General features: G+C 51.5%; 1 protein-coding gene across 2 annotated transcripts in view; it reads left to right on the top strand.

Moving 5' to 3' along the window:
* Positions 1-23399, top strand: part of RASSF7 (Ras association domain family member 7) — a 34107-nt gene extending 10708 nt beyond the window's left edge. The window contains exons 2-6 of one of the 2 annotated variants that reach the window (XM_036384766.2): positions 18518-18671; positions 18863-19767; positions 20742-20910; positions 21549-21659; positions 22378-23399. In XM_036384766.2, coding sequence (XP_036240659.1) covers positions 18569-18671; positions 18863-19767; positions 20742-20910; positions 21549-21659; positions 22378-22409 — 1320 coding nt within the window. In that variant the 5' untranslated portion in view covers positions 18518-18568 and the 3' untranslated portion in view covers positions 22410-23399. The remainder of the gene's footprint in view (positions 1-18517; positions 18672-18862; positions 19768-20741; positions 20911-21548; positions 21660-22377) is intronic. The other variant, XM_054515269.1, reaches the window with a different exon arrangement.
* Positions 23400-24083: the final 684 nt, after the last annotated feature.

Below are 24083 nucleotides of genomic sequence, written 5' to 3'. Positions count from 1 at the left end.
CTCCACACCCCTGGAAACAAAGTAAACATTATCCCAATTTTGCAGCTCAAGAAGCTGAGCTCACCTAAAGAGATAATAACTGAGCAGGGGTGCAGGAGCCCAGAGCACAAGCCCTTATCCCAGTTTTGACCAGAAGCACCTTTTGGCAGAGTGCTCTGACACGTGGGCACTGGGGGCATGATCCAGGGTAGTTCGGTCCTTCAGCCATGCACGTTCCTGTGCTTGCCACCATTTTCAGATGGCAGGAGAGGTGTAGGAAGGGCGAGTGTTGCTCTTACCTTGGAGATGTCTCACACTCATCACTATCTCATCACCTTCAAGCCTCCACCACAGGGCCCAGGCACCTGCCAGTGTGTGAAGCACCTGCCATTATTCACAGTAGGACTCTCCCTTTTTTTAATGACTACGTTAATGACCCTAATCTGTCGTGTGAATGTGGTTAACCCCACAGCTTCAGGGACTAGAAGTTCAGAGACGTTTCTTCTCCTGCCTTCTCTCACCTCACTTTGCATCCTAACCTAATGCTTCAGCACTGAAGTGAGCTGGTGAGACCTTTGCTAAAGCAGAAGCCACCCTGTCCTGACTTAAAATCGGGCTGCTGTGAGTAAATATCCAGGACACAACAGTTACAAATCAGGTCATCTCACTCCAACGTCTCAGCGAAGGGAAGTGAGTGACATCCCGAAAAGAAGATGCTTGACGTTAAACCTGTGCTCAAGTGCCTTGATGGATCATGGCCCTTGAGGAGCCTGCCACCCTAGATGTGGTGACAAAGATGTAAATTAAGGGGAGGATGTCCCCTGCAAATAATTAGCCTTGGCAGTGGAGGGAAGGATGAGCCACCAAAGGTCCATGCCAGGCAAGCCTGTTGGGAATGGGGATTTTTTCTTCCCCTGAAAGCAGCAGTTGACTTTTGGAAGCCAAATGGGTTCCAGCATCAGAGCAGGAGGAGGGTCGTGTTTCATAGACAAGTCATGGTGAATTAAATGTAAATGAATCTGCAGTGTGATGGACAAATGGGATCAGTGCCGGGAACCCCAGCTCCTGGTGGGGGATGGATTGGTAATGGGCACCGGTGGGTTTGCAGCAGGGAGGGAGTGAATGGCAAGGCAGGGAGGTTTCCAGCATTGCCCTGACTGTAGCACTGAACGAAAGAGACATCTCCGGGCTCAAAGAATAGAGGTCAAGCCTAGATAAACACCAGCTTGGTCCCCCATCAGAGAATCACTGAGGCATGAAGAAAAACTTTAACAGCTGCAATGCTGCTTTTGAACCTCCTAGTTAAAGGGAGGGTCAGGAGGTCAAAACTTTCAATGCCTCTGGGAAGAAGAGGACTTTTCCCCACAAGCCTTTGAAAAACCGAACTAAATTAGCATGACCACACTGCTAAATGCTTGGGAAACCTGAACAGCTCGGGTCACAGGCTACCCGAGCAGCAGAATGGCAAAGAGCTGCTGCATTCCCATACTCAACAGCCATAATTAATGAGGCTATTTCCTAGGTGAAAAGCAGGTCTTCTGCCCAGCACCTGGACGGGAAACAAAACCTTGCAGGATGTGCCCTGGGCATCTTTTCTTCTCCTGATACTGTTGCCTTTTCCCTTTTTTGTTTCTCCCATCCATTTTCTCTCTCTCACTTCCATCCACCGTTATTTCAGCTGTTTTTTCCTCCCTTGCTCCCAATGTCACACAGCTCAACTCACTGTTTGAAGTGGGGAATGGCAATGAAGTTGTAATGATCTAACTGTGCTCTCCCCTGGGGTTGCTGAATGGGAATGCAGGAGCTCCAACCTAACTAGAACACATTTTTTCCCTACTTTTTATTGCAAAAAGGATATGTAAGAGCCCTCCTCCTCATTGTGAGTTATTCGCTTCCACTTTGAAGGTAGATTTTGCATTTCTGGACCCTTTGCAAGAGCCATTCTAGCAAAGACCAGGCAATGCAGATTTCTGGAGGATGTAGAGACCTAGAATTTTTGGCTCTGACTCTGTCATGGGTTTTATATTCATCTTGTACTGTGAGTGTGCTGGGCACCACTTGTCGTGAGACCCTTTGCAAATCTCTCTTCACAGCTCCCACCACCAGAGGTTGTGGAAAGCAGAGAGGCATGTGCAGACCTTGCAGTGGCTGTCAGTGCTTTTGGGAAAAGGCTGTGTGCCTACACAGGGCAATCCAAAGACCCCAGACCAGTGTAGCCAAAAGGTTTATTGATCTGGGCTGCAATCCTGCAGGCTGCTCCTGAGCATCCCCATTCCTTGCAGCCATAGGAGACCAAGCGCCCAGCAGCTTTTCCAGGCTTGCTGCAGAAGCAGAAGGAATACTGAATAAAGCAGGAGGGCAGAAAATAAATCCCATTTCAGAGGCCAGAAGGCCTGCCCTTGAAGGACAACAGCTCATCTACCCACCAGACCAAGGTCTCTCCTTCCTGCAAGCCCAGGCCCAGGCAGGGTTTTGGGTGGAAACGAGGGGATACAGTCTGTAGTACCCTGGCAGTCAGCTGCAGGGCTCTGCAGTGCCAAGCCCCAATTTGGCTTTCCTGTGATGCTGCAGGATCTTTTCTTTCTTATGTCTCTTGTTGTCCTAGAAACAGAGGAAAAAATTCTTCCAGAGAAGCTCTTTTGTTACACTTGAGGCAGCATCTTCTGTCTCTCACTAAAACAGTGTATGGTCACAAAAAAATACCTTGCCAGAAAATATATGGTGAGTTCAAAATCTTCCAAAGAAACCTGGAAAAACTTAATACCCTCCAAACATTCCAAAAGCCCTAAAAGTACTGCAAGGGTCAATGGGCACTTTGTAACACTGCTACAAATGTATGTTGAGCAAGCAGTAGTCTTGTGTGTGTATATATACACATATATATATAAATATTTTTATAGATGTAATTATATGTGTTATTTATACATATTGTTGAGAGAGAGAGAGGGGTCCTCATTTCTAGCCTTGGATTACAGTTTTTGAAGTAGAGGGTGTCTGCTGGAAGAGAAAGTCAACATGCCCTCTGGTATTGGCCACTTTTCTCTCCTGGTGCCAGGGCTTTCCTGGAAATGCAGGGATTTTGGGGGCAATTGTCTTTATTTGAGAGGGAAGCTCATGTTCTGGGGAAAATGTGCCCTTCTGTGTGCTCAGCCAGGCAAGAGATGCACTGGGTGATTTCTCTGAGGCACATGAAATGTTGTAGCTGCGTCAGGAAAGGATAGTGACTGATAAATTTCCTGAGGCTTGCAGGATCTGGGGGCACACTCCCAAGGTGTGCCTCAAGGAGTCCATGGCAAGGGGAGAAGGAGAGGAAAGCAGGCAGGAAGGTTTGACAGCCATGAGGCTGACTACCTCCAGCTCCTGGGGGGAGCAGGGGATGTGGGGCACCTCTGAAAATCTGGTTTCCCACTCTTTCCTTTTAGAAATAGGCCTGGAAAAGAAACTTTCCTCTTCTTTGCCCTCCCAACCACAGCTCAGAGGGTTTTGGGTTTGTGCCAAGAGCCAAAACCCAAGAGCTCTGCAGATTCAGGTGCCTCAAATTTTTCCCTCATGCCTCAAATTTTTCCCTCATGCCCCATTTTTCCCTCATGCCCCACACTGACCATGGACTGTAGCACGGACTAACACTGCTGGGCTCGGGTGGCTGTCCCAGGGAAGATGTGCTCTGCTAGGAGAGGCTGTAGCTGGTGACCTGCTGTTCTCCCACAGTAGGTTTGTACTCAGGAGGGGGGTTTTGTGCAAACATATTCTGTATCTTAAGGCACCTCTGAACCAGGACACTTGCTGTGCTCCTGAGCAGTGAGACAGCATCTTCTCCTTTGGGGAAACTCAGATAGGATTACTATCTCATCTGCTGCTGGAGAGACCAAAGGACCTGCTTGGTGATGATTCAACTGCTCAGGATGCTGAGACAGCATTGCTCTCCTCCCTAAAGCAGCCTGACTGCTCAGTGTACAATGAGGACATGACTTTTCAAAACTCTAAGATACACCTGTATTAATCCCAGCATGGAACCAGTGGGCACAAACCCAGAAATCAGCTCAGTCACTATTCCTGGTCAGTCTCTGAACATGGCCTCAGCACCACAGGAGCTTTAAGAATAAATCTGAGGCAGAGAAGATGGCCCATGAGCCAGTCTGGCAAACTCACCAGTGTGAAACTAAACATTGGACATTTTTATCCATCTTAATTGATGGAAGGTGTGGAGAACTCTTCATAGGATGAGGAATCAAGGGACCATGCAGACAGCTAGACAGAGTCAGTTTATTTATTTTTCACAGTAATAATTTTACAAGTGAAAAGAGATTTTCAATCTTTTTACAACATACTTAAGGTAGAAAGATTTAAAACTCAAAATCTTTTCTTAAAAGAAAGGCAACCATCCTTGCTAGTGGCAAATGAGCCTCTGCTCAGCTTGTATCCGATTGGGATCTCAGAAGACTGTCCAACCTATTAAATAAGATACATATCTCCTGAGAACAGCCTTTGTTGTTTTCTTTTATAGATCTTTGTTCCTCCTGTGCTGTAAGGTCTCCAGGGCATGGCCTGTGTTACGGAGCACCAGATGTACTATCTGATTTTAGGAGATCCTAATTATGAGGAATATGTCAGAACAACAGAAAACTTCATTTAAAAATCCAATTAAAGCTGCCGAGTGACAGCTACGGACTTGTGTGTTGCATCACCTCCTAATCCCAGCAGCTTCCATGTGGAGAAGGGAGTAGTTAAAGATATCATAAATCCTAGATAAGGATATCATAAGGCCCGCATGAGATGGGGATTTTTCTGACCATAGGTTAAAATTGGCACACATTTTGTGGAGCAGTCACCTTGGGATCCAGGGTCCGATGGGTGGGTTATCCTTTCTGGTGAGTAGTGGGACATTTCACAAGATATTCTGGATAAAGAAATATAGAGGTAACTGTGTGTCTGGCACTGGGTTTGCTGAGCACCTCCACCTCCTCAGGTCTTGCTGGAGCACCTTCACCAGTAGAGACCTTGAGGATGGGATTCTGATGCCATCACAGCCATCCCCATTGCTTGGGGGACCATGGAGGAAGGACATTGGCATGCAGGGTGGAGGGAGCTTTCAGGTGGGTTTTTTGGGAGATAGGATGGGAAAAGCTGACAGAGAGAGGAGGTGAGAAGTTTCCAAAGCCTCCAGCATGGCAGCAGACACCTGCTTCTTCCAAAACCGGCTGAACCTGTCTCCCTGCTGTCATCTCTCTGCGGGTTTAGGGCGTTCTGAGCCCCTGGCCGGCTGAAGGGCACGGGGCTCTAGGGCTGCACCCTCCTCGTGCACCAGGGCAAGCTCTTCTCTCTGGAGAGGGTTGTTTTCTCTGCTCTATGCAGAGACCTGCTGGGGCAGGTGGAGGTCTGGGCCCTGCTGTCGGACAGGCTGAGAACTTCCTGGCAGGAATGAGCCCGCCCATACAGCCCCACAGAGCCAGGAGTCAGGGATAGGGAAATACAGGGTGGTTTTGCTTGGTTTCTTTTTAGGAAAGGAGATTTTAAGTATTCTTTTAAAAAACATGATTATGTTTTCAGATTTTTAAATATAAATTAGTAACCTTTTTAAATAAAAGGAGAATTCAATACTTTTTAAAAGTTTTTTTATAGAGTTTAATTTTTATTGGAGAGTTTAAGACTTCAGGGGGAAAATGTAGAATTTGTGAGTTATTAAAAAATAAGAAGGAGAATTTAAAGGTTTATTTTAAAAGGAGAATTTTAATCTGTTGGTTTTTTAGAGAGGTTTTATGACTTTTTTAAAGAGAAGATGTTAAGGTTTTGGGGGGAGTTTTTAAAAGAATTTAAGATTTTTTTTTTTTTACGGAGAATTTCAGACTTTTTTTTAAACAGCCGAGGTGATGCGGGGGAGTTCCGTGTGTGGGGCGGGGCTCACCTGGCGGGGGCGGTGCTCACCTGGCGGGGCGGGGCCGGCGGGGCGGGGCGCGGAGGGCGGCGCTGGGGCCGGCGCGGCTCCGCGCTGCGGAGCGGACGGGAGCGGAGCGGAGCGGCTGCCGCCGCCGCCCAGGAGAGGAGCCGGAGCCGCGGCCGCGCTGCCGTGGCCGGGCCGGCGGCAGGTGAGTGCGCTCGGGCGCGGCGGGGCCGGGCAGGGGCTGCCGCTGCTGTGCAGCACCGGGCGCGGCCCTGCCCTGCCGCAGCCGGGCCGGTACCGCCGGGAGCGGCCCCGAGCAGGGGGCTGCGGCTGAGGCGGGGCCGCTGGCCCCGGGTGTCCGCGGCGAGAGCCGTCCCCGGGGCAGCCGGCGCCTCGCCCGCCTGGCAGGGCCCGCCGGGGTGGGGGACAGCGCCACGGGGCTGCGAAGTAGGGCAGGGGCGGCGAGCAGCTGGCTTGGGGCAGGGCGCCGCAGTAACCCCGGATCCCGTAAGGAGAGCCCGGGCTGGGGGGACAGGGACCGGCGTTCGGCGCTGGCGAGACCCGAGCCCCGCTGCCACCTGCTCGGTGCCGCCCCTGTCGTGTCCCGGTCGGTCGAGCAACCGGGTGGCTTTGCCTCCCGCCTGCCCGAGGCGCTCCCAGCAGCCCCGGCCACCGGCACGGTGCAGCCGGGCCCCGCCGGCGCTGCAAACGCTGCCCAGAGCCCCCAGCGGAGGAGCCGAGGCGGCGTGGGGGTCTCAGATGGCCGTGCCAGGAGCCTCCTCCCCTCGCATCCGTGGGACAAAACCTCCCGTCTTTTCTCCCTTCAGAGACGTCTCCGTCTCCCCGAGGAGAGGGGTTAAATTCCTCGATAAGAGCCAGGCTCCAGCCGCATACTTCTGATGCCTTCCGTGAACTCTGCCGGCAGGTTGGCAGGTTGTTTCGTAACTCCACTTGTGGCCTGCTGCGGGGAGGAGGAGGGGGGGAACGGGACACCGAGCTCCTCTCCTGGTTTTTTTTTTTCCCTGCCCTGCAACAGCACTTTGTAATTAATTGCAGGTTAAAAACCCAAACGTGGGTTCAAGGGTATTGTACAAAAGAAAGGGTCGCAGCCGTGCGCCTCTCACTCCGAGTGGCTGCCTCAGGCACAGCCCATGGCACTCCCCTTGGGATGGCTGTTTCAGGAGAAATCAGGCGGAAACTCGTGAGAAATGGTCGAAAGAGGCGAGACGGGAGCTGTGGCTGCTCCTCGCCGTGAGCCGGGGCCAGCTCCCCGGGATGCCGGTGCTAACGGGGCCGCGCTCTGCCGGGACTTGCCGGGCAGGCACCGGGCCCCGGCAGCGTGTGGGAGCACGAATGCCAGAGCTCCGCTGTCAGATGGTGGGGCCGGGCGGCTGCCGGCATGGGGCAGCGGTGCTGCACGCACCTGTCAGCTCACCTCGAGGGGCAGCGCTGCGGGGAGCAGGCGGGAATTGCAGCTCTTCCTAGGGAGACGAGAGCAAACCGTGAGCACATGCTGTATCTGCAGTGGGCAGGAGTGGGAAGCGTCTTCCAAACGCTGCTTGTTTTCCTTATCAGGCAGTGCCGGTGGTGTCTTCTCAGGAAGGGGCTGTGGGGAAGGGGGGATGTTCTTACCTTCTGTTGATGCCGTTGGAATGCCAGGAATCCTCCCACATCCCAGTTATCTGCTGGGGGAGCCTGAGCACGATGCCTGGATTCCCTCTCCACATACCTCTGCTGGCTTCCCCATGCCTTCTCGAAAGAAATGGCGTGGAAATCCAGAAGCTGCCACAAGTGCACACATCTTCCCGAAGCCTTTCTTCCCCCGTGTGGTACAAAGTTGCGAGGCCAGGGACTGCTGCTTGCAGCACCTGTGGGTATCCAGCACTCACAGCATTGAGCACTGCAGTTCCCAGGGTCCTGCACTATTTCCCTGCAAGGGCATGCCAGTTGCTCTAAAATATAAAACTCTTTGCAAATGAGTGTGAGAGGGACATGGAAATTAGTTTTACCCAGGTCTTAAAGAGGCAGACCTGAGCAATAATCTGGCAACATGTGTGTGCTGTCCTCCTCCACAGTGGAGATGTGTCCTGTGGTTGCCTTCACTGTCGCCACGTGCTGCAAGGAAATATTGCTTGAGTGCATCTGCATGGTCCACACTGGTTCATCCTTTTCATGGTTTTCAGCATCTCTCTGTCCTGTCTTGTTCATGTCATCTTCAATAGGAAAACCCTCCAGTGGTGGCACAGAATTGACTTACGCCCATGTTCTGTTGTTTCTCCATGTGCTGGGGAGGGAATGCTTTGGGAGCAGTTCCAGACAAAGAGTTAATCCTTCCTGGCTGGGAGGCAGTGATGTGTGTGCCAAGGCTTCAGAGCAGAGTATTTTCTGGAGTCATGCGAGGTTGGGTGCTGTGGTGAGCTAGGGAGAAATCCAGGTGCTGTTTGACAATGGGTTGCTCTGTGCCCAAGTCTAAATAAAGGCATGAGGGACACTTTAGGTTTCAGCTCTGTGTGTATGCATTGTTTTCAAGAGCATCTTTTTAAAGGATGTTCTTCCATCTGTTTCAGCTTGTCTATGCCCTTGCAAACCTGTGTATTCAAATTAAAGCTTAAGCTTGGCCCCACTGAAGGTTTTTAACAGAATCCTGTTGTTATAAAGGACTGCTAACATTTTTATGTCCTTCCATTTTTCAGATGCCAAGTTCAGGAGCTCCTAAAAGTGGCTGATTGTCTGGCTTTTTATGGGCTGGAGTCAGCACTTTCTTGAGGGCTGGGGTGCTTCCAACTGCCCCAGGCTAGTCATCTAGAATAACTTGTTGCTTTAAAAAGAAAAAAAAAATAAAGAGGGAGGGCACGGGGAGGGGGAAAAATAACCTGAAACACCTCTTAACCAAACACATAGGTGGAAACTTCAGGACAATTGCATGAAGGCTTTTTGAATTGCCATGAAGGCTTCTTTTGTTGCTACTTCCTAACTCTGCTACAGCACACAGAACCTGCTGGAGGTCTTCATCTCTGGAGCCTCATGCTCAACCCTCCCTGTGTCCTCTCAGGTGCCTCCTGCATGACAGTGGAATGTCACAGTGCTCTCAACAGCCCCTTGGGGTCCAGAGCCTCCCATGGATGTCCTTTGTGGTGTTAGACCCAGCATTGCACTCCTGAGCACAGTGGGGACTTTGGAGGCACCTAGAGCATCCTGCAGGAGAGCAGCTGTGCTGGCAGGGAAGCCCAGTGAGTGGCAGCCTCCCCTTTGTCCCTGCTATTCCTGCCAGCCCGGGTAAACCATTGGCACCCAGATGGTGTTGTGAAGCTGTCTGACAGGGAGAGCACTTGTAGGGTTCTTGCTGGTTTAAAGATTCCTGCTGTGAACAATGCTTTCCCCAGGAAATGTGAGTGTGCAGCAGGGAGCTGGTCTCTGCCTCTGGATGCTTGCCTGAGGCAGCTGGTGGAGTGCAGCAGGTTGGATAAACACCATGGGCATCTCTTCATAAGAATAAAGATGGGTTGTGTTGGTTTTTTTGGAGGCTTTGTGGTTGCTGTTTTCACTTGCCAATTTTTATTTTCTTTTCCAAGTTCTGGCAATGTTTGGAGGTGTCAGCACTCCTTTCTGTTAAGAGCCAAACATACCTGTGGTGGGAATGCTGGGTGGACCTCTTTGCATGTTGTGATCGGTGCGGGCTGGTTCCTGCAGCACAAACACACACACACTCTTCTCTGAGGAACAGCTTAATTGTCAGAGAGCAGCTCGTGGTCTCCCTGGACTCTTGACCAGTGTGCCCAGGTCTTTGCTTGATGGTTTGTGCCTGTAGAAAGTTAGGTGTTTCCCAGGCTTGCTCTGAGGTCATCTCTCCTTCCTCTTCTCCCTGCCCTGATTCCTTTGGGATGGGACTTTCTCAGGGCAACTTGTCAAGTCCTTGGGGTCCCATCCCAAAAGAGTGGCGCTGTGATGCTTTCCCAGGGATCACCCAGCCTGGGCACAAGGCTGCACCACATCATATGTGATCCAAGGTACTCCCACTTGTCCACTATCAGTGGGGAAAAAAAGCTGAGACACAGCATAGGTGTTTGTGCATAAAGGATTCCTGTAGTTGTTTGAGTGGTTTTGTTGGTTTTTTAAAGACTTTTCTATTGCTCTTTCTAGTATTTTTAAAATCTTGCAAACTCACCATTATATGTTGGAAAAGGACATTTGCTCTCCCACTCTGGAAGGGAAGCATCACTGGGACCCAGGAGTGGAGGTGCTAGAAACATGGCTTTGAATCTTTGATGCTGCATGCTTAGGACTAGCTGTCCCTCAAAACTCCTTCTCAAGTATTTTTTTGACTGCCTTAATGCAGTTTGAAGGTTGCCTGGGCTGAGACATTGGATTTGGTATTGTCCTCTTTGAATTCATTTGGCTTTTTAATGACCTGCTGAGTATAAAGAAGTTGGGCTAGGAAGTTCAAAAGTACGTATTTCCCCAAAGCAACCCCATGTGAGTATTAGTTGCATAAGGATTAAGTCCCTAAATGCTTCAGAAAAAACAATGTATTTTTATTGAGTCTCCCACTCTGTGCAGGCAGGAGTGCTGGCCCAGTCCCCAGCTCATGTTCCTATCCCATTTTTGTCCTTCAGGTGTCATTAAGTGCTGGACCTATGTATGGAGCAAGAGATGGAGGCATTTTAATGTCTTTGCAGGCATTAAAACCCCTTCAACCAAAAGTCCAGCAAGGCAACTGGGGGGATTAGTTGGTCGTGCAGCGGTGATTTCCTTCACTTGTAGGACTGTGATTTGTACCCCTGGATGGATGTCCCAGATGCACTTGCCTCTCCAGAGATATGTCATGATTTTACTGCCTTAAAGAGCTTATTGTCTCTGGGTGGGTTCAGGCAGTGATTGATAGCACCTCCACCTAATTAGTCATGTGCCAGGTAGCATGAAAGCAGAGACTTCTAAAATACCCAAGGGTCTTATCAAAGGTTTCAGCCAGGATTCATTCTGAATCTCTTGTTTATTTGTCTTTGTGTCTGAGCATGTGAGAGAAAGGAGCCTATTCAGCTCTCTGCAAAGGGTCATTAAAATCCTTTTTAATCCTACAAAGTTATAAATAAATATCCACGACAGCATGCACCTGCATGTTCATCTGTGCATCCTCTACTCTGGACACCCCAGCAGTATGTCCTTGACATGTGGCTGCTTTCTGAAGCAGGATAGGAAACTGCAAGTTATTCTGGAAGTGGAGAATAAAATCTGGAAGGTTTATCCCTGGTTGTGCATTTGCTAATTTGTTAATTACCCTCTCCTGAAGGAGGAGAATTGGAATGGAAAGAGGATTGCTGATGGCTGACACCAGCACTTCTAGAGGCTGGAAGGCCGGTTGGAGGGAAGATATTTGTAGGTCATTTGGCTTTTTTATGTCCCTGGTCCTACTTGCAGGACAGCTGCAGAGCCTGAATTTTCCTGTAATCCTATGGGGATGAAATTGTTGATTAATTTGACAGGAGACAGGGAGAGTGTCTGTCTCTGCTCACATTATAGGTGGTCAAGGCTCATCTCATCCTCTGGGCTGGACTGGGCAAGCATCTCAAGGAAGCTGCACTTTAAAGGGTCCTTTCTGGCTCTTCTGGAGGCACTGGGAGAGAGACCTCATTGGTTGGGTCTTGCCCTTGAAGGTGGGGGAAATGGAAGTTCTCTTCTTTGGCTGGGGAAGAGTATTTCCAGGGCTTGAACAGGCTCTTGCCTCTCAAGATTGCTCCTGTGTTCTGCGTGGTGAGAAATACAAGCTGTGTTCTGACTTGGGGAATGGATTGTGTGTAATAACAGGGCAATACTCACAAATTGCATCGTGCTTTCCCTGATGACTGACTGCTGTGGAAGATGAACACAGCAGGGATTCTGGACCTACTGGCATATGAGTGCCATGGTTGTGTTTGTGTGGATGCTTGGGCAAGTACCCCTCAGAGCCTGCCTTTTAGGAGCTGGGTTCATCCCCTAAAGATGATGAACCTAATCTACATCAGCCTAGAGCCCCAAGATACCGAGACCTAGTCTTGCCCCTGTACTGGGGGCAAAGCTAGGTCCATCCTGGGCATGGCATCAGGGTGCACTCAATTGCACAAGAAAGAAAAGAGCATGGGAGTGTAAAAGCCTTTCCTCTTTCCCCTCTAATCGACACACTGTTGCTAATTTTGCTTCTCCCCCTTGGGAAGAACCTACGGATTTATTTCCAGCTGCTTTCATGAAGTCATTCTTCACATGTGGGACTGGGAGTGATGGTGATGGTTACGGGAATAGCAGGTGCTGCTAATGGTTCCCTTGCAAACCTTCATGTTTAGGGCAGGCTTTTTCCTAGCCAGCCCTGCCAGCTCTCCCCCCACAGACAGTAGCCATTAGTGCTGCAAGGGAGAAACATGATGCATGCAGGTGTGAAAGATGATCCTTCCGCTTCCAGGCTGAAGCGCTGTAATGTGAGTGTGTGCAGTAGGTGGAGGGGTGTTTTTGCTGCTTTTAATTTATAATGAGCTTTTGGTTGGTGGCTCATCTGTGAGGTGGACTGACTAGTAATCATCCCTAAAATGTCACTGGCTGTGATTCTAGATGTTTTCATATGATTCTCAATACTGACTTGGCATGGCCACAAATCTTAATCTTGTCTAAGAGGGAGAAAAGGTCTCCCAGCTTCTTCACAGTGCTGTTTCTATTTCTTCTGTTTCCCTGTGGGTCTGATGCTGTAGCAGACCCAAAAGCTTGGGTCGAAAAGCAGAAATCCTGGCAGTGGAGGTGGCATGTAGCGAGTGTCTTTGACACCAGTCATGATGTGAGCCTCCCTTCCCTAAATCCCTGCCGAAGGCCATCACCCTGAGGATCGTCCCCATTCTGCGTCACAGCCCTGGGCAGGATTTGTACCTGACTCTTCCTGCCCTGCTCAGCATTGGCCAGCCTCCTCAGGCATGTTAACATGAGTCTGTAATTTTTGGGAGGAAGTGGAGCAGAAAATCTCTAAGCCTCTATTTTTCTCTTAATGGGGGTTTGCTGGTGTGGTGCTTATGGCTCTCCAGAAATCCGTCTCTTTGGGCAGCTCCTGCAAGATCCTTGTGTGGGACATGTGCCCCCTTGGACTGCCAGAGGATTTTGGTGGTGGTCTGTGATTTCTGGCTCAAATCATGCTTTAGCTCTTGAGCATGCAAATGCCACAACACATAGTTTTCCTTTTGATGTCCTTTACTGCAAAAAGCCTTTGAAATACAGAACTTTTGCTGATGCCAAGTGTGCATTATGGGCTGTGGGATGCCCCCAGCAGAAGCTGCTTGCTATTGAAAGGCAGTAGACCCTTGGGAGGTGTTCAGGCCCAGGTTCATCCATACATCTCTGGTAAAAGTGCACCTTCAGGTTAAATTACCATTTTGGTCATTTGCCAATTTTTAGGACTTTCTGTCAGGCACAGTATGTCAGAGTAGGGAGCTGGATGGGGAATGATGGGTGAATTGAGGATATGGTGCTATTGTGGCCACCCCTAAATAAGCTGCTTGGGTGTGAATTAGAGCCCCATGCTGGCTGCTTCCTTGCTCCTGGGTGCTTGTGGCTGCCTTGTGTAAGAGCTGGTGGCTTCCTTAGGCCTGGGTGTGAGAAGCACTTGTGCACCCTCCCTGTAATGGTGGAAGGATGAAGAGCTGCCTCTCTGGGCTGTGACCACTCTGGTAAGACTTGTTTGTCACCTCTTGAGCTTGTTTAACCCCGTCAACTCTTTGTGCTGGGATGAAGTAACCCATCTGCTGCTCCAGTTTGGAGCTCTGTGCTGCGAGCGTCCCAGCCGCACCCTGGTGGCCCCCACGCCAAAGGACAGGACACTGCTGCCTTTGGTAGGTGACCCTCTTGGCTGCCTTGCACCAGGCCAGAGGATGTGTTCCTTCAGGATCCTGGGGCTGGCATCCTCAGGACAAGCTGGAATGGTGGAAAAGCCGTGCACCAAGTGGCTGGGGCTTTGCCTGGTGCTCCCAGCTGTGGTGGCAGTGACCGTGGCTGGTTGTCAGAGTCTGCTGCACAGACAGCTTGTTCAGAGATGTGGATGGTCATCTCCGCCCAGCAAGGGAACTGCCAGCCTGGCATGTGCCACGGCATCAAACCTTGCCATAGCTGATCCTTGCTCAGCATTGGACTGGCCAGCAGTCAACCCTGACAACGGCATAGCCTTCTGTCCTGGGATGGACATGGCATGGAGAGCCCGGCAGAACCGCTCAGTCCCTGTAACAGCTCAGCCAAGGGCAGGTGATGTCACTCCAAAAGAGGGTCCCAAGGCAGCAGGACACAGTTTGTGGTCTGGAGGGAAACCTGGACCATGTCCCATCCCCTCCAACCTGCTGCAGGTGTTGTCAGGAGGCTTCAGTTATTTATGGATCTTCTCTGTGTTGGTCACCAGAGTAACAGGAAGGCTTCTGCCCCACCAGAGGTTTCAGCAGGTGGGCAAGTACCATCTCTCCCCTTTGGTGCAGCAGCTGGCCCCAGTGCTTAGAGCAGGGAGAGCCTTGAGGAAGTATTAAATAGCTGCTGGATGTGTCACTGCAGCAGTTGAAGCAGGGCAGTGAGTCACAGCCAGCCTGCCAGCGCCCCAGCACAGAGGATGGCAGCACAGGCCAGCCCTCCCCTCCCCACCTGCTGCTTACTCATGTGCTGGGTTGGGTTTTTTATTGAGGTGTCTGCACATGGCTGGGATGAGCATCCCCCTGGCACTGGGTGGGAGAGGAGCCAGAGGGTCAGGTTCCAAGTAGAAATAAAACAACTGAGAGTACCCCAGCATTTTCCTGGGCTGCATCCAGAGGGATGCAAAGCTGCTGGTCCCCATGGACACCTCGGTGCTTCACGGATGGCAGGCTCATCACAGCCTGCTCTCAAGTACTAATGCAGTTTGTTAACTATGAGTCTTTATGCCCCTACCCTCAGCCCAAGCCCTGACATGAAAGGCTGGTCCTCTGGATTCCTTTCACTTTTTATTAGGCTTTCTTGGAAGCCTTCCCTGTGGTGCTCCTCTCCTGCCACCTGGCCCTGTACCCAGCTCCCTGCCAGGGAGTGGACAGAGTGAGGGAGGTGAGTGAACCTGCAAAAATGGGTGAAGCCTTAGTGCTGGCAGGTTGCCCATCTCAACCTGTTGGTCCCAGATGGTCCTTTTTCGGAGCTGTGGTAGAGATGTTTGGGGTACTTTAGTATTTGGGTTGCAGTAGGCCTTGCTGTTGGGTACAAAATAGGTGAGTTTTTTCTGAAACAGATTTTGATTTTTTTAAAAATTATTATTATTGTGTGTGGCAAAACATATTAGACAGACTCTTGCAAAGTGCTTGCACTGCTTGGCTGGAAGGTGCTGTCTCAGCTTCTGAGAGACCCAATAGGGGACATGGCAGGTGGCCCTACAAATCAGGAGTGGTCTTCACTTTTGTGAGGAGGGTGACTGGGCAATATTCTACTATTTCAGGTCCAGGGGAGGTCACCAGACCCTTGTGAGTCCCAGCAGCCATCAGGATGGCAGTTTGCAGGAGCAAGAGGTACATCCTCCTGCATGTGCAGAAATACTCTTTCATCTCCACTTCCTTTAGCCTGACAGTTTCAGGGAGGCCGGGAGACAGCAGTTCCAGGAATCAAAATAAAGCTGCGGGATCTGAGATTTTTAATTTAAAAAAGTATTTTTTTCTAGTGTCAGCATTTGAAATTCTGACTTTCAGTCAGGAAATCTGTTGAAGTCATGGCATGAATCATCCCTACCCTCAATTTTAGGACCCATCACATGGGGAAAGGGAACAGAAAATTAGTCATTTTGTTAATCTGCTTCCAATAAAAATTATTTAGAATAAAATGAGTGGCCTTTGGGAGGAGCAGTCATGTGTCCTGGCACCCACAGCCACCTGCTGGCTTCCCTGGTGCTGTTTAGGAGTAGGGGCAGGGCCTGGCAGCTGCCTGCCCTTCGGGTTCATGATCAAAGCAACCTCCTGGGGTAAATACAAACAGAGGCAGCTGGAAACCTACCTTCTGCTGAAAAGCTGCTCTTCCCCAGAAAAGTAATTCTTGCCCCAAAAAAAGCCCATTATTTCTCCTACCTGGTGGTGTAACGAGGGCACACACTATTAATGCAGGGGGCTGGCAGGGACCCCCCCATTAAGAGGGGGGTCTATTTGCAAGTGGGGCAATGAGACTCACCCCCAGCTGCTGTGGTTTTGAGTGGTGGTAAAGAACTGAGTAGGTTACAGCAAAGGTGATGCTTGGGACAAGGTGAATGTTTATAGGTTTATTGCCTGATGGGGTTTTTTTTGGTTTGTTTTTTTTTTTTTTAACTAGAGTGAGGCTGTCATGGTGGAGTATTGGGGGTGAGATGCTGAGTGCAGTCTGTGATGTCCCTCCCAGGCAGGGACTGAGGGGATCAGGGAGCATTGCAGGTCCCCTCAGATAAGGATGAACCTTCATCCTCTCTGCTCCCTTGTGAGGCCAGGGATTTGGGGGAAGAGGGGGCAGCAAGGCTGGTTTTGAGTGGGAGCTGATCCTCCCCAGAAGGCAGGGGGAGGGCAGGCAGGGAAGGGAGCAGCCCCCAGCCCTCTTCCAGGGGGCAGATAACATCCTGTATCTGGCAGCAAACTGGAGACAACTCCCAAATCCCCTAGAGGTTAAAGCAAGGACCCCCTGTGCTTGCAAGGATCTGAGGAAGCAATAAAATCCATTAGATTTTGGGGTGCTGGAGAACGTAGTAGGGATTATGCCCTGGCTGCTTTTTTGGGGGGTTTCTCCTGCATGAGGAGCAAGGCTGGCTGCGTGTCTCCCGGCCTGTTGGCAGCGCTGTGCCGCGCTCCGGGACGCTGGTAAATGATTGCCTGGAAGGCCGGCCAGGGCGGGGCCAGAGCTTGGTGCCTGGTTTGAACCCGGACTGGTGCCCGGCACCCGTGTGCCCGCAGCCATCCTGCTCCCACAGCGCTCGGCAGCCCCGGATTTTGCCAGCAAGGTGAGACTGTTCGCTGTGACTCAAAGGTGCCTTATTTTTCTTGTTTATTCTTAAGCTCCTGGCCCCCGTATCCTGGATTGTGGCACAAGAAGCCGGATTTGAGACTAGCTTGGTCCCTGGGCAGGGAAGGGGGGTGTAGGGAGTGCTCTATGGGGTGTGTTGCTCTCCAGCTGAGGTGTTAGGGTGCTGCTGAGGGGAGGCTAGGGGGTGAACAACAGTGGTTTCAGGCTGATTTGGGTGGTGCCGCAGTGGCACCTGGACTTTGCTCCATGCCGGGGGACAGTGGCAGCCTTGAATACACAGGACTGGGGAGTGGTGCCAAAACGCAGCTTCAAATTTATATCGTGCAAATGTTAGTGGTTGAGGGCTTACAGGGAGGTGGGCCGAACCCAAGGTGTCCTTCAGCCCCACAGTTTCCCCAGTGGCTCGGCCAAGGCAAACATGAGCTCAGCGCTGAGGTATTTGTGACGGCTGCTCCGTGCCCGTGTTTTGGAGGTGGGCAGGGAGGTGGCACCAGCAGGACCTGGCACCTGCGCAGAACGGCCTCACCAAGCCGTGTCCTCCTTGGTTTCTCCTTGCCTTTCTCGCACCACTATTAAAATTCCTCATCACCGGCGACAGGACCCTTCAAGCCCTCCCTTTGATTACTCGAGTAGGCAACAAAAAATAATGAAGTGGAGTTTAACCAAAGGTCAAGCTTTCTCACAGCCTGGCTGCAAACTTGGGATAGCTGGAGCAGAGGGAGGGGCTGTGACCAGCCAGGTGAAGCTGGGAAAGCAGTTTGTGACCCCCCCTGGATGGAGGGCCTGAAAATTTAGTGTATGTTACTCCATCCAGGACTTTCAGACAAGACTGATAGTGTCAAAACCAGTGCTATTGTAGGGAAAATAGATACATCTTTGCATGGTGTTTGAAAACTCTGTAAACTCAAATATTTGAGTTCTTTACAGCTTGTGCTTAATTTTTTTAATTTATGCCAGTTGCAGTTGTTGAGCTGCTGGAAGAGACAGGAGTTGGGTGTGCCCAGGCTAAGAGGTGTTGTTTCATGGTAGTAGTACCCACTGGATGGGAGTTGAGCTGGACCCAGTGTTGGTCAGAGCCTGGGCTTTGTCATGGGTGTTCATGCCTGGCTACCCCTCCCAAACCCTACCTTTGGTCATGTTTTTGTTCAGAAAGAGGCTTTATTTTAATTTCTTAATCTCTCTCTGATAAATTGAGATGGATGTAAATATGAAAAGATTAAAATGTGCATTATCTGCACTTTCCCTCTATATCATTGCAAAAGTGGGTAGCCAGCAGTTCATCTGCCTTTTACAGTGTTGTTTAGAAAATCTCTCAGTGCCACTCTATCAGATTTTCAGGGAAATTGTAGTGAAAGTCCAGAAAACCCATTAAAAGTCTGTGCTCACAGCAGAAATAACCTGGGCATCTTTTGGGCACCGCAAAGACACACAGACCTGATCATTTCCCACCACAGGAAGATTTGGACCCACTGTCCAGACATAAGGAAAAAAAAATTCTTTGCGGATGAATATCAGTGTTTAATAACATCAACAAAAGTGCAATCTGTGCACAGGGTGGCAGCGAACAACTCCTTGGTCTAGGATTCAGCCTATGGGATGTGACTTAATGACACGGCTTTCAAAGCCTCTTGTATTCCTTGTTAGTGGCTTGGGATGGAAACCTGGTTTCTTTTCTCCCCACAGGCAGCCTGTCCTGCAATGACCCAGAGCACCTGAGGCCCGGCAGCTGAGGGGATGGAGCTGAAGGTCTGGGTGGATGGGATCCAGAGGGTCGTGTGTGGAGTCTCGGAGCAAACCACCTGCCAAGAAGTGGTCATTGCCCTGGCACGGGCCATTGGTGAGCCATCTGCATCTGCTGGGGAGTGCCCCATCTGCAGGTTCTTCCTAGGAAAAGGAGTCCTTGGGTGGGTGGAGGTCTTGCTCTGTGGTGGTGGGGATGCCAGCAGCACTGCCTGTGGAGCAGCAGCCTCAGCACACCCCTGCTGGCCTCTGCTTTCCCGATCTGATGTGCTCACCTCCTCCCGGCAGGTCAGACGGGTCGCTATGTGCTGGTGCAGAAGCTGCGGGAGAAGGAGCGGCAGCTGCTGCCGCTGGAGTGTCCCTTGGAGTCGCTGGCCAAGTGTGGGCAGTATGCCAACGACGTGCAGTTCATCCTGCGGCGGACAGGCCCCAGCATGGCCGAGCGGCCCTCCTCGGAGGGCTCTCCCCAGGCTCCCGAGAGGACGTTCATCCGGGCCAGCTTGCCCATCAAGCCCAGGCTCACCAGCATAGACGGACCCCGTTCCAGGGAGCCCAAAAAATCCATGACCTTCAGCCTGGGTCCTACAGGCTCCAGCGACCTCTTCACCGTGAGCCGATGGAGGCACCAAACACGGGATGGGCTAGACTTGGAGGGTGGTGGTGTTGTCCAGCCCTCCAAGGAGGAGCTTTTTAGGAGAGTGCTGCAGCAGCAGGAGCAGCTGCATTCCTTGGAGGCCCATGGGGACACCCTAGAAATGGACCTACGGCTTTGGGAGCGCAGCCGGCTTGCTGGCCAGGAGAATGAGATCCTCTATCTGGAGCAAGTGGTGCGGAGGAATGAGACGGAGCTGGGTGAGGAGGAGTTCTGGCAGAGTGAGCTCCGGCTGGAAAAGGAGTGCGAGCGGGAGCGACAGGAGCGGGTGAGGAGCCTGCGGGCCAGCCTGGAGGAGTACACCCAGAGGATCTATGAGCTGAGCATCCGGACTGAAGCCCTGCAGGAGGAGATCCAATGGGAGATGGCCGAGAGGGCCAAGAGGGGGAAGGAGATCTCTATGCCCAGCCCCATAGAGCTGGAGGACATGGCCACCAAAATGAAAAGGGACCTGGAGGCCAAGGTCAAGCAAGGCACCCAGCTGGAGAGCAACCTGGCCAGCGTGGAGAAGGCCCTGGAGGAAGCTGAAAAGAACCTGCAGGTAGATAAGACTGGGTTGAGCCACCCCATGGGATGGTAAGATCTTGAGGGGGGGGGTGGGACCAGCTTTCCAAACACATTAAGCTATGGATTGAGTGGGGTTGGTTACTTCACCTGCCCAGTGATCTTGGGACTGGGTGCACAGCTCTCTGCAGCAGTGATCACTGACAGAGGGATGCCACCACTCTTGCCCCACTGGCATGGGGTCCCACACCCATTGCTCTCTGTGCAAGCTGTGTCTGGGCTAATGCTCCTTCTGACTGGTGCTCCAGGAGCACAGCATCACCTCACTCCAGCACAGACAATGGTGCTGGAGCAAGTGGTCCACATGTGGGGTTGATAGCATTGGCACAAGGGTCAATGTCATCTTGGATGAAGGAGTCACAAAGGGCTTAGCAGAGGTTCCTGTAGTGCCTGTGCACAAAGTCTTTTGAGCATGCAGGGCTTGGGCTCATGTTGGGGGGCTGCACAGTGCAGAGATGGCAGCTCTGGGGATGAGCTTTGATGCCCTCCCAGCTCTCCTGTTGCAGCCTCCCAGCATCAAGGATCAAGGGGCTGCATGACTCCTGCCTTCTACCCACCATGTCCCTTTGGAACAAAACGGGGAAGCTTTTATCCAGGCTTTCCCTAGGCTGTCCACACTTTCAGCATCTTTCCTTGAGCATATCATTTGCATTTGGCATCTCCCAGCACAGCGGGCGCGTTTGATGGCTGCTCGCACCCTCTTGTGGAGATGCAGCAGAGCAGGGCTGTTCCCAAACCAGCGTCATCCTCATCCCTGTTGCCTGGGCACCTCCCTTCCTGCAGCCCTCGGAGAGGGGCGGCTGAGCCACAGTACCCCTGAGGTTCCCTGTGCTGGCACCGGCAGGGTGAGCCCCAGCTGGGGAGCAGCCCCAGCGGATGATTGCTGGTGGGCTGGGGGCATGGGGGGAACGTGCGGCTCACCCTGTTCCCCCCTCGGTGTGTGTTTTGCAGGCCCAGACCCAAGAGCTGGAGGAGTTAAATAAGGAGCTGAGGCAGTGTAATTTGCAGCAGTTTATTCAGCAGACGGGGGCCACGGTGACCGTCCTGCAGGCCCGGTCCGAGGAGGACGCCCAGCCGGAGCCGAGCCCGTGCGAGCTGCCAGCCTACCGGAGAAACGGAGGTCAGCACGCTGCCGCTGGCTCGGCCGCCGGGGCTGCTCCGCGGGACCCTGCCCGCTCCCTGCCTCCCTCTCCGTGGGGTCAGCCCCAAAGCTGGCCTGGGCACTGAGATTAGGCAGGTGGGGGTTTGTGTGCTGACATGGCAGTCACTCACCACTCCCACGGGGTTTCAGAGATTTTTCACCCCTGGGGCTCCTTCCTCCTCCCCACTGAAGCCTGGGGGCTGCTCATAGACATGCACGGGAGTCGGATCCTGCATTGCTGCTTTTGGGGCTGAGGTGGCTGCAGGGAGCTTTCCTTCACAGCCTTGCTCATGTCACCATAGCGGCTGCAGCAGAAGGCAGGTGGCTGAAGGCCTGCGTCAGTCCCCGGGGGCTGTGGGCTGGTGGGGACATCCTCTGGCCGCAAATGACCTTTCTGTGTTTGGTGAGGGAAGGATGGTGCCCAGGGCCTTGTCTGCAGCCTCACAGGCATGAGAGGAGGCAGTGGGGGGGTTCTTTCGGAAAGGAACCTGGTCATTTCTCCTCTGGAGCACCCGGAGCGGGTGACATGACTGCCCTGTGGCACTGCAGCGGCTGTGCCCAGCAAGCCTGGGAGCCTCGAGCCCTGCCTGAGCTGGATGTTTTTCCCCATCCTGTAGGTTTTTCTCCCACCGCTGGTACAGACTTGCCTCCCCAGGTCAGCACCAAGCAGCTCCTCGGCCATCCCAGGACCCTGCCGGAGCCCCTGGTGTCCAGCCTGAACCCCGAGGGTGCGTATGTCCCACTGGGGCCCTGGGAGCGTGAGCTGCTCTGCAGAGGATGGTGGGAAGAGGGGAGAGGCTTTTGCTGCCCAAAATGGGCTGCAGAGAGCAAGCGTGTGCTGGTGGTGGGAGGCCAGAGCTATTTATAGATGCCATTAGGAAGCGCAAAGCTCACACTCCAGCAGTCTCTGCTGTGCTGCCAGGGGCTCACACACTGGCAGCCTGGCTCTCTGCCCTGCCAGGAGCTGTGGAGGATGGTTCTCATCCCTCTCCTGCCACTCTGTACCCCCAGGGTTAAGGCTTTGCTGAGTTAGGATGAGGAGGACTTGTCTCCTGGCTTTAACAGGAGCTACATTTGTTCCATATTATTGACCAGTTCATCCCAAAACCCTTCCTACTTCCTGTGACTCTTTTGTCACCTTGCACCTGTTTTTTGGGTGCAGCAAAAGAGAGCCGTAGTAGGGACACCTACCTGCTGTGGTGATGCTACCTCCACCCTGGCATCCTCCTCCCACCTTATGCCACCTTTTCCCCAGCAGAAACCTATTGCCATCCTCCACACAGCCCAATACATCCACCCATCCTTCAGGACACTGTGGCAGCCGCATTCCCATCTCCCGGTCCAGGCTTTGTGCTCACATACATCCTGTTTTCCACTCTCCTTTTTGCAAGTGCTCACCCACCATGGTGGAATTGCTCAGGTGTTTTTTTTTCTCTTATCTTGCAGTTGTATCAACCAGGCAGAGCATCTGGAGGTAGAAGGTCCCAGGCAGTGGAGGATCAATTGCCTTCAAAGTGTAACTGTATAAATAAACCATATTATATATATATATATATATATATATATATTTTATATTTTTTTTACTGCTTTATATTGTGAATGGATGTGGATGGCCAGACAGAATATTTTTACAGACTGTAAAGCAAAACTAGAGACTGATCTCAAAAAGCAACCCTCTTCCCCTGAGGATGAAAGTGACTCCCTTCTATTTTTTTTAAGTAGTTTCTATATTGAACAGAAAACAGCAGTGCACCCATTCTGCATAGCCTCCTCAAAAGATCCATCGCGCATCTGGAAAAGTCATTGTTCCTTTGACTAGGGGAGCAAAGCTGCAGTGGAGACCCACGAGGAGGCTCACCTGGATGGAGCAAGTAAACAGATTTCACAGCAACTCGTCACTGCAAGTGGGGCCATGACAAACAGCCTCTTCACTGGCGGCAAGGGAGGCCCAAAAACAGTTTTAAGACAAATTTCTGGCCCATCTTTTTTTATGTATATTATAAGAAACCTGTAGGAGAAACCACTTTCTATGGTGCCACAGACCACGCTTCAAGGAAGCACTCAGCAGGAGTTGTTTTTCTTAAATTCATTTAATCTTTCAACTTCTTTTTAAAGTAAAAAATTGCAGAATGAGCCCTTCCCCGGTGGTGGTGTGAGTGGGGAGCAGGACCAAAATACTATTGGTGACATTTCCCTGATGATTTTTTCTTTAACTCGATGGCCAGTAGTTACCATTCTGTTCATCTGTCACAGTGGGGCACCTTGTATTTTAATTGCAAAACCAAAGCAGTTTGGGGAGGGGATGAGTTTGTCTGGGAGATCCTTGAGCCTGTTTTCAGTGTGTCGTATGCGGAAAATGTGACTTGGGCGCAGTGTTCCCGGTAAAACCCCGCTTCCCTGTGCGAATGTAAATCCCGTGCGCCACAGATCCAATTTTCAATAAATCTTTGGGAAAGGATTTGAGCAAAGCGAGTGTGAGTGTGCTCTTGTGGCCAGGGTGAGCCGTCCCTGCTGGACGCGTCCGAGTGGTTTGCGCACCCCGCAGCTGCCTCTTCCATTCCAAGCCATCTCTTTCTATTTGCCGAATTAAAGCTGTGAGTATTTTATAACTGACTGACTCTTATGCACACAGTGCTCTTTTCTTTTTTTTTCCCTTTTCTTTTTTTTTTTTTTAAATCGTGAAGTGCTTTACAGCCAGGGGATGCAGCTTGTCTCCAGTGAGCTGCGGCCATCTCTGGGATGAAACATGGCAACATTTTAATAATGCACAGCAGCAGCAGCTCAGAGCATTTTAGGACAGGAGGCAAAGGGGGTGGCGCTCAGCTGCAGACCGGAGCAGGTAAGGGGAAATTTCCCATTTGCCTCCAAGCCTCTTTGCAGCTGGATAACGGTAGCCAGGAATGTCAGCTCTTGCTGTCCATCACCATTTCCCCTGAGCTTCTGCTGGGCTGTTGTCCCTGGGGACATCTTCCCCTCTCAAAGCTGATTTTCAAGGTGCTACCACAGCCCAACAGGCTGATCAAGTAATATTAAAGGATTAAAGTTTGCATTTTTGGGAGATCCACTGGTACTGCTGTGTCTTAGGTTATGACTGGAGAGCTGCCACAGCAGGGAGATGCAATTTCAAAGTTGCCTTTTTTGAATTGGGGCTT

The sequence above is a fragment of the Molothrus ater genome, chromosome 6, assembly GCF_012460135.2.
Source record: "Molothrus ater isolate BHLD 08-10-18 breed brown headed cowbird chromosome 6, BPBGC_Mater_1.1, whole genome shotgun sequence".
Taxonomy (NCBI): domain Eukaryota; kingdom Metazoa; phylum Chordata; class Aves; order Passeriformes; family Icteridae; genus Molothrus; species Molothrus ater.
This window is presented reverse-complemented; position numbering and strand designations above follow the sequence as displayed.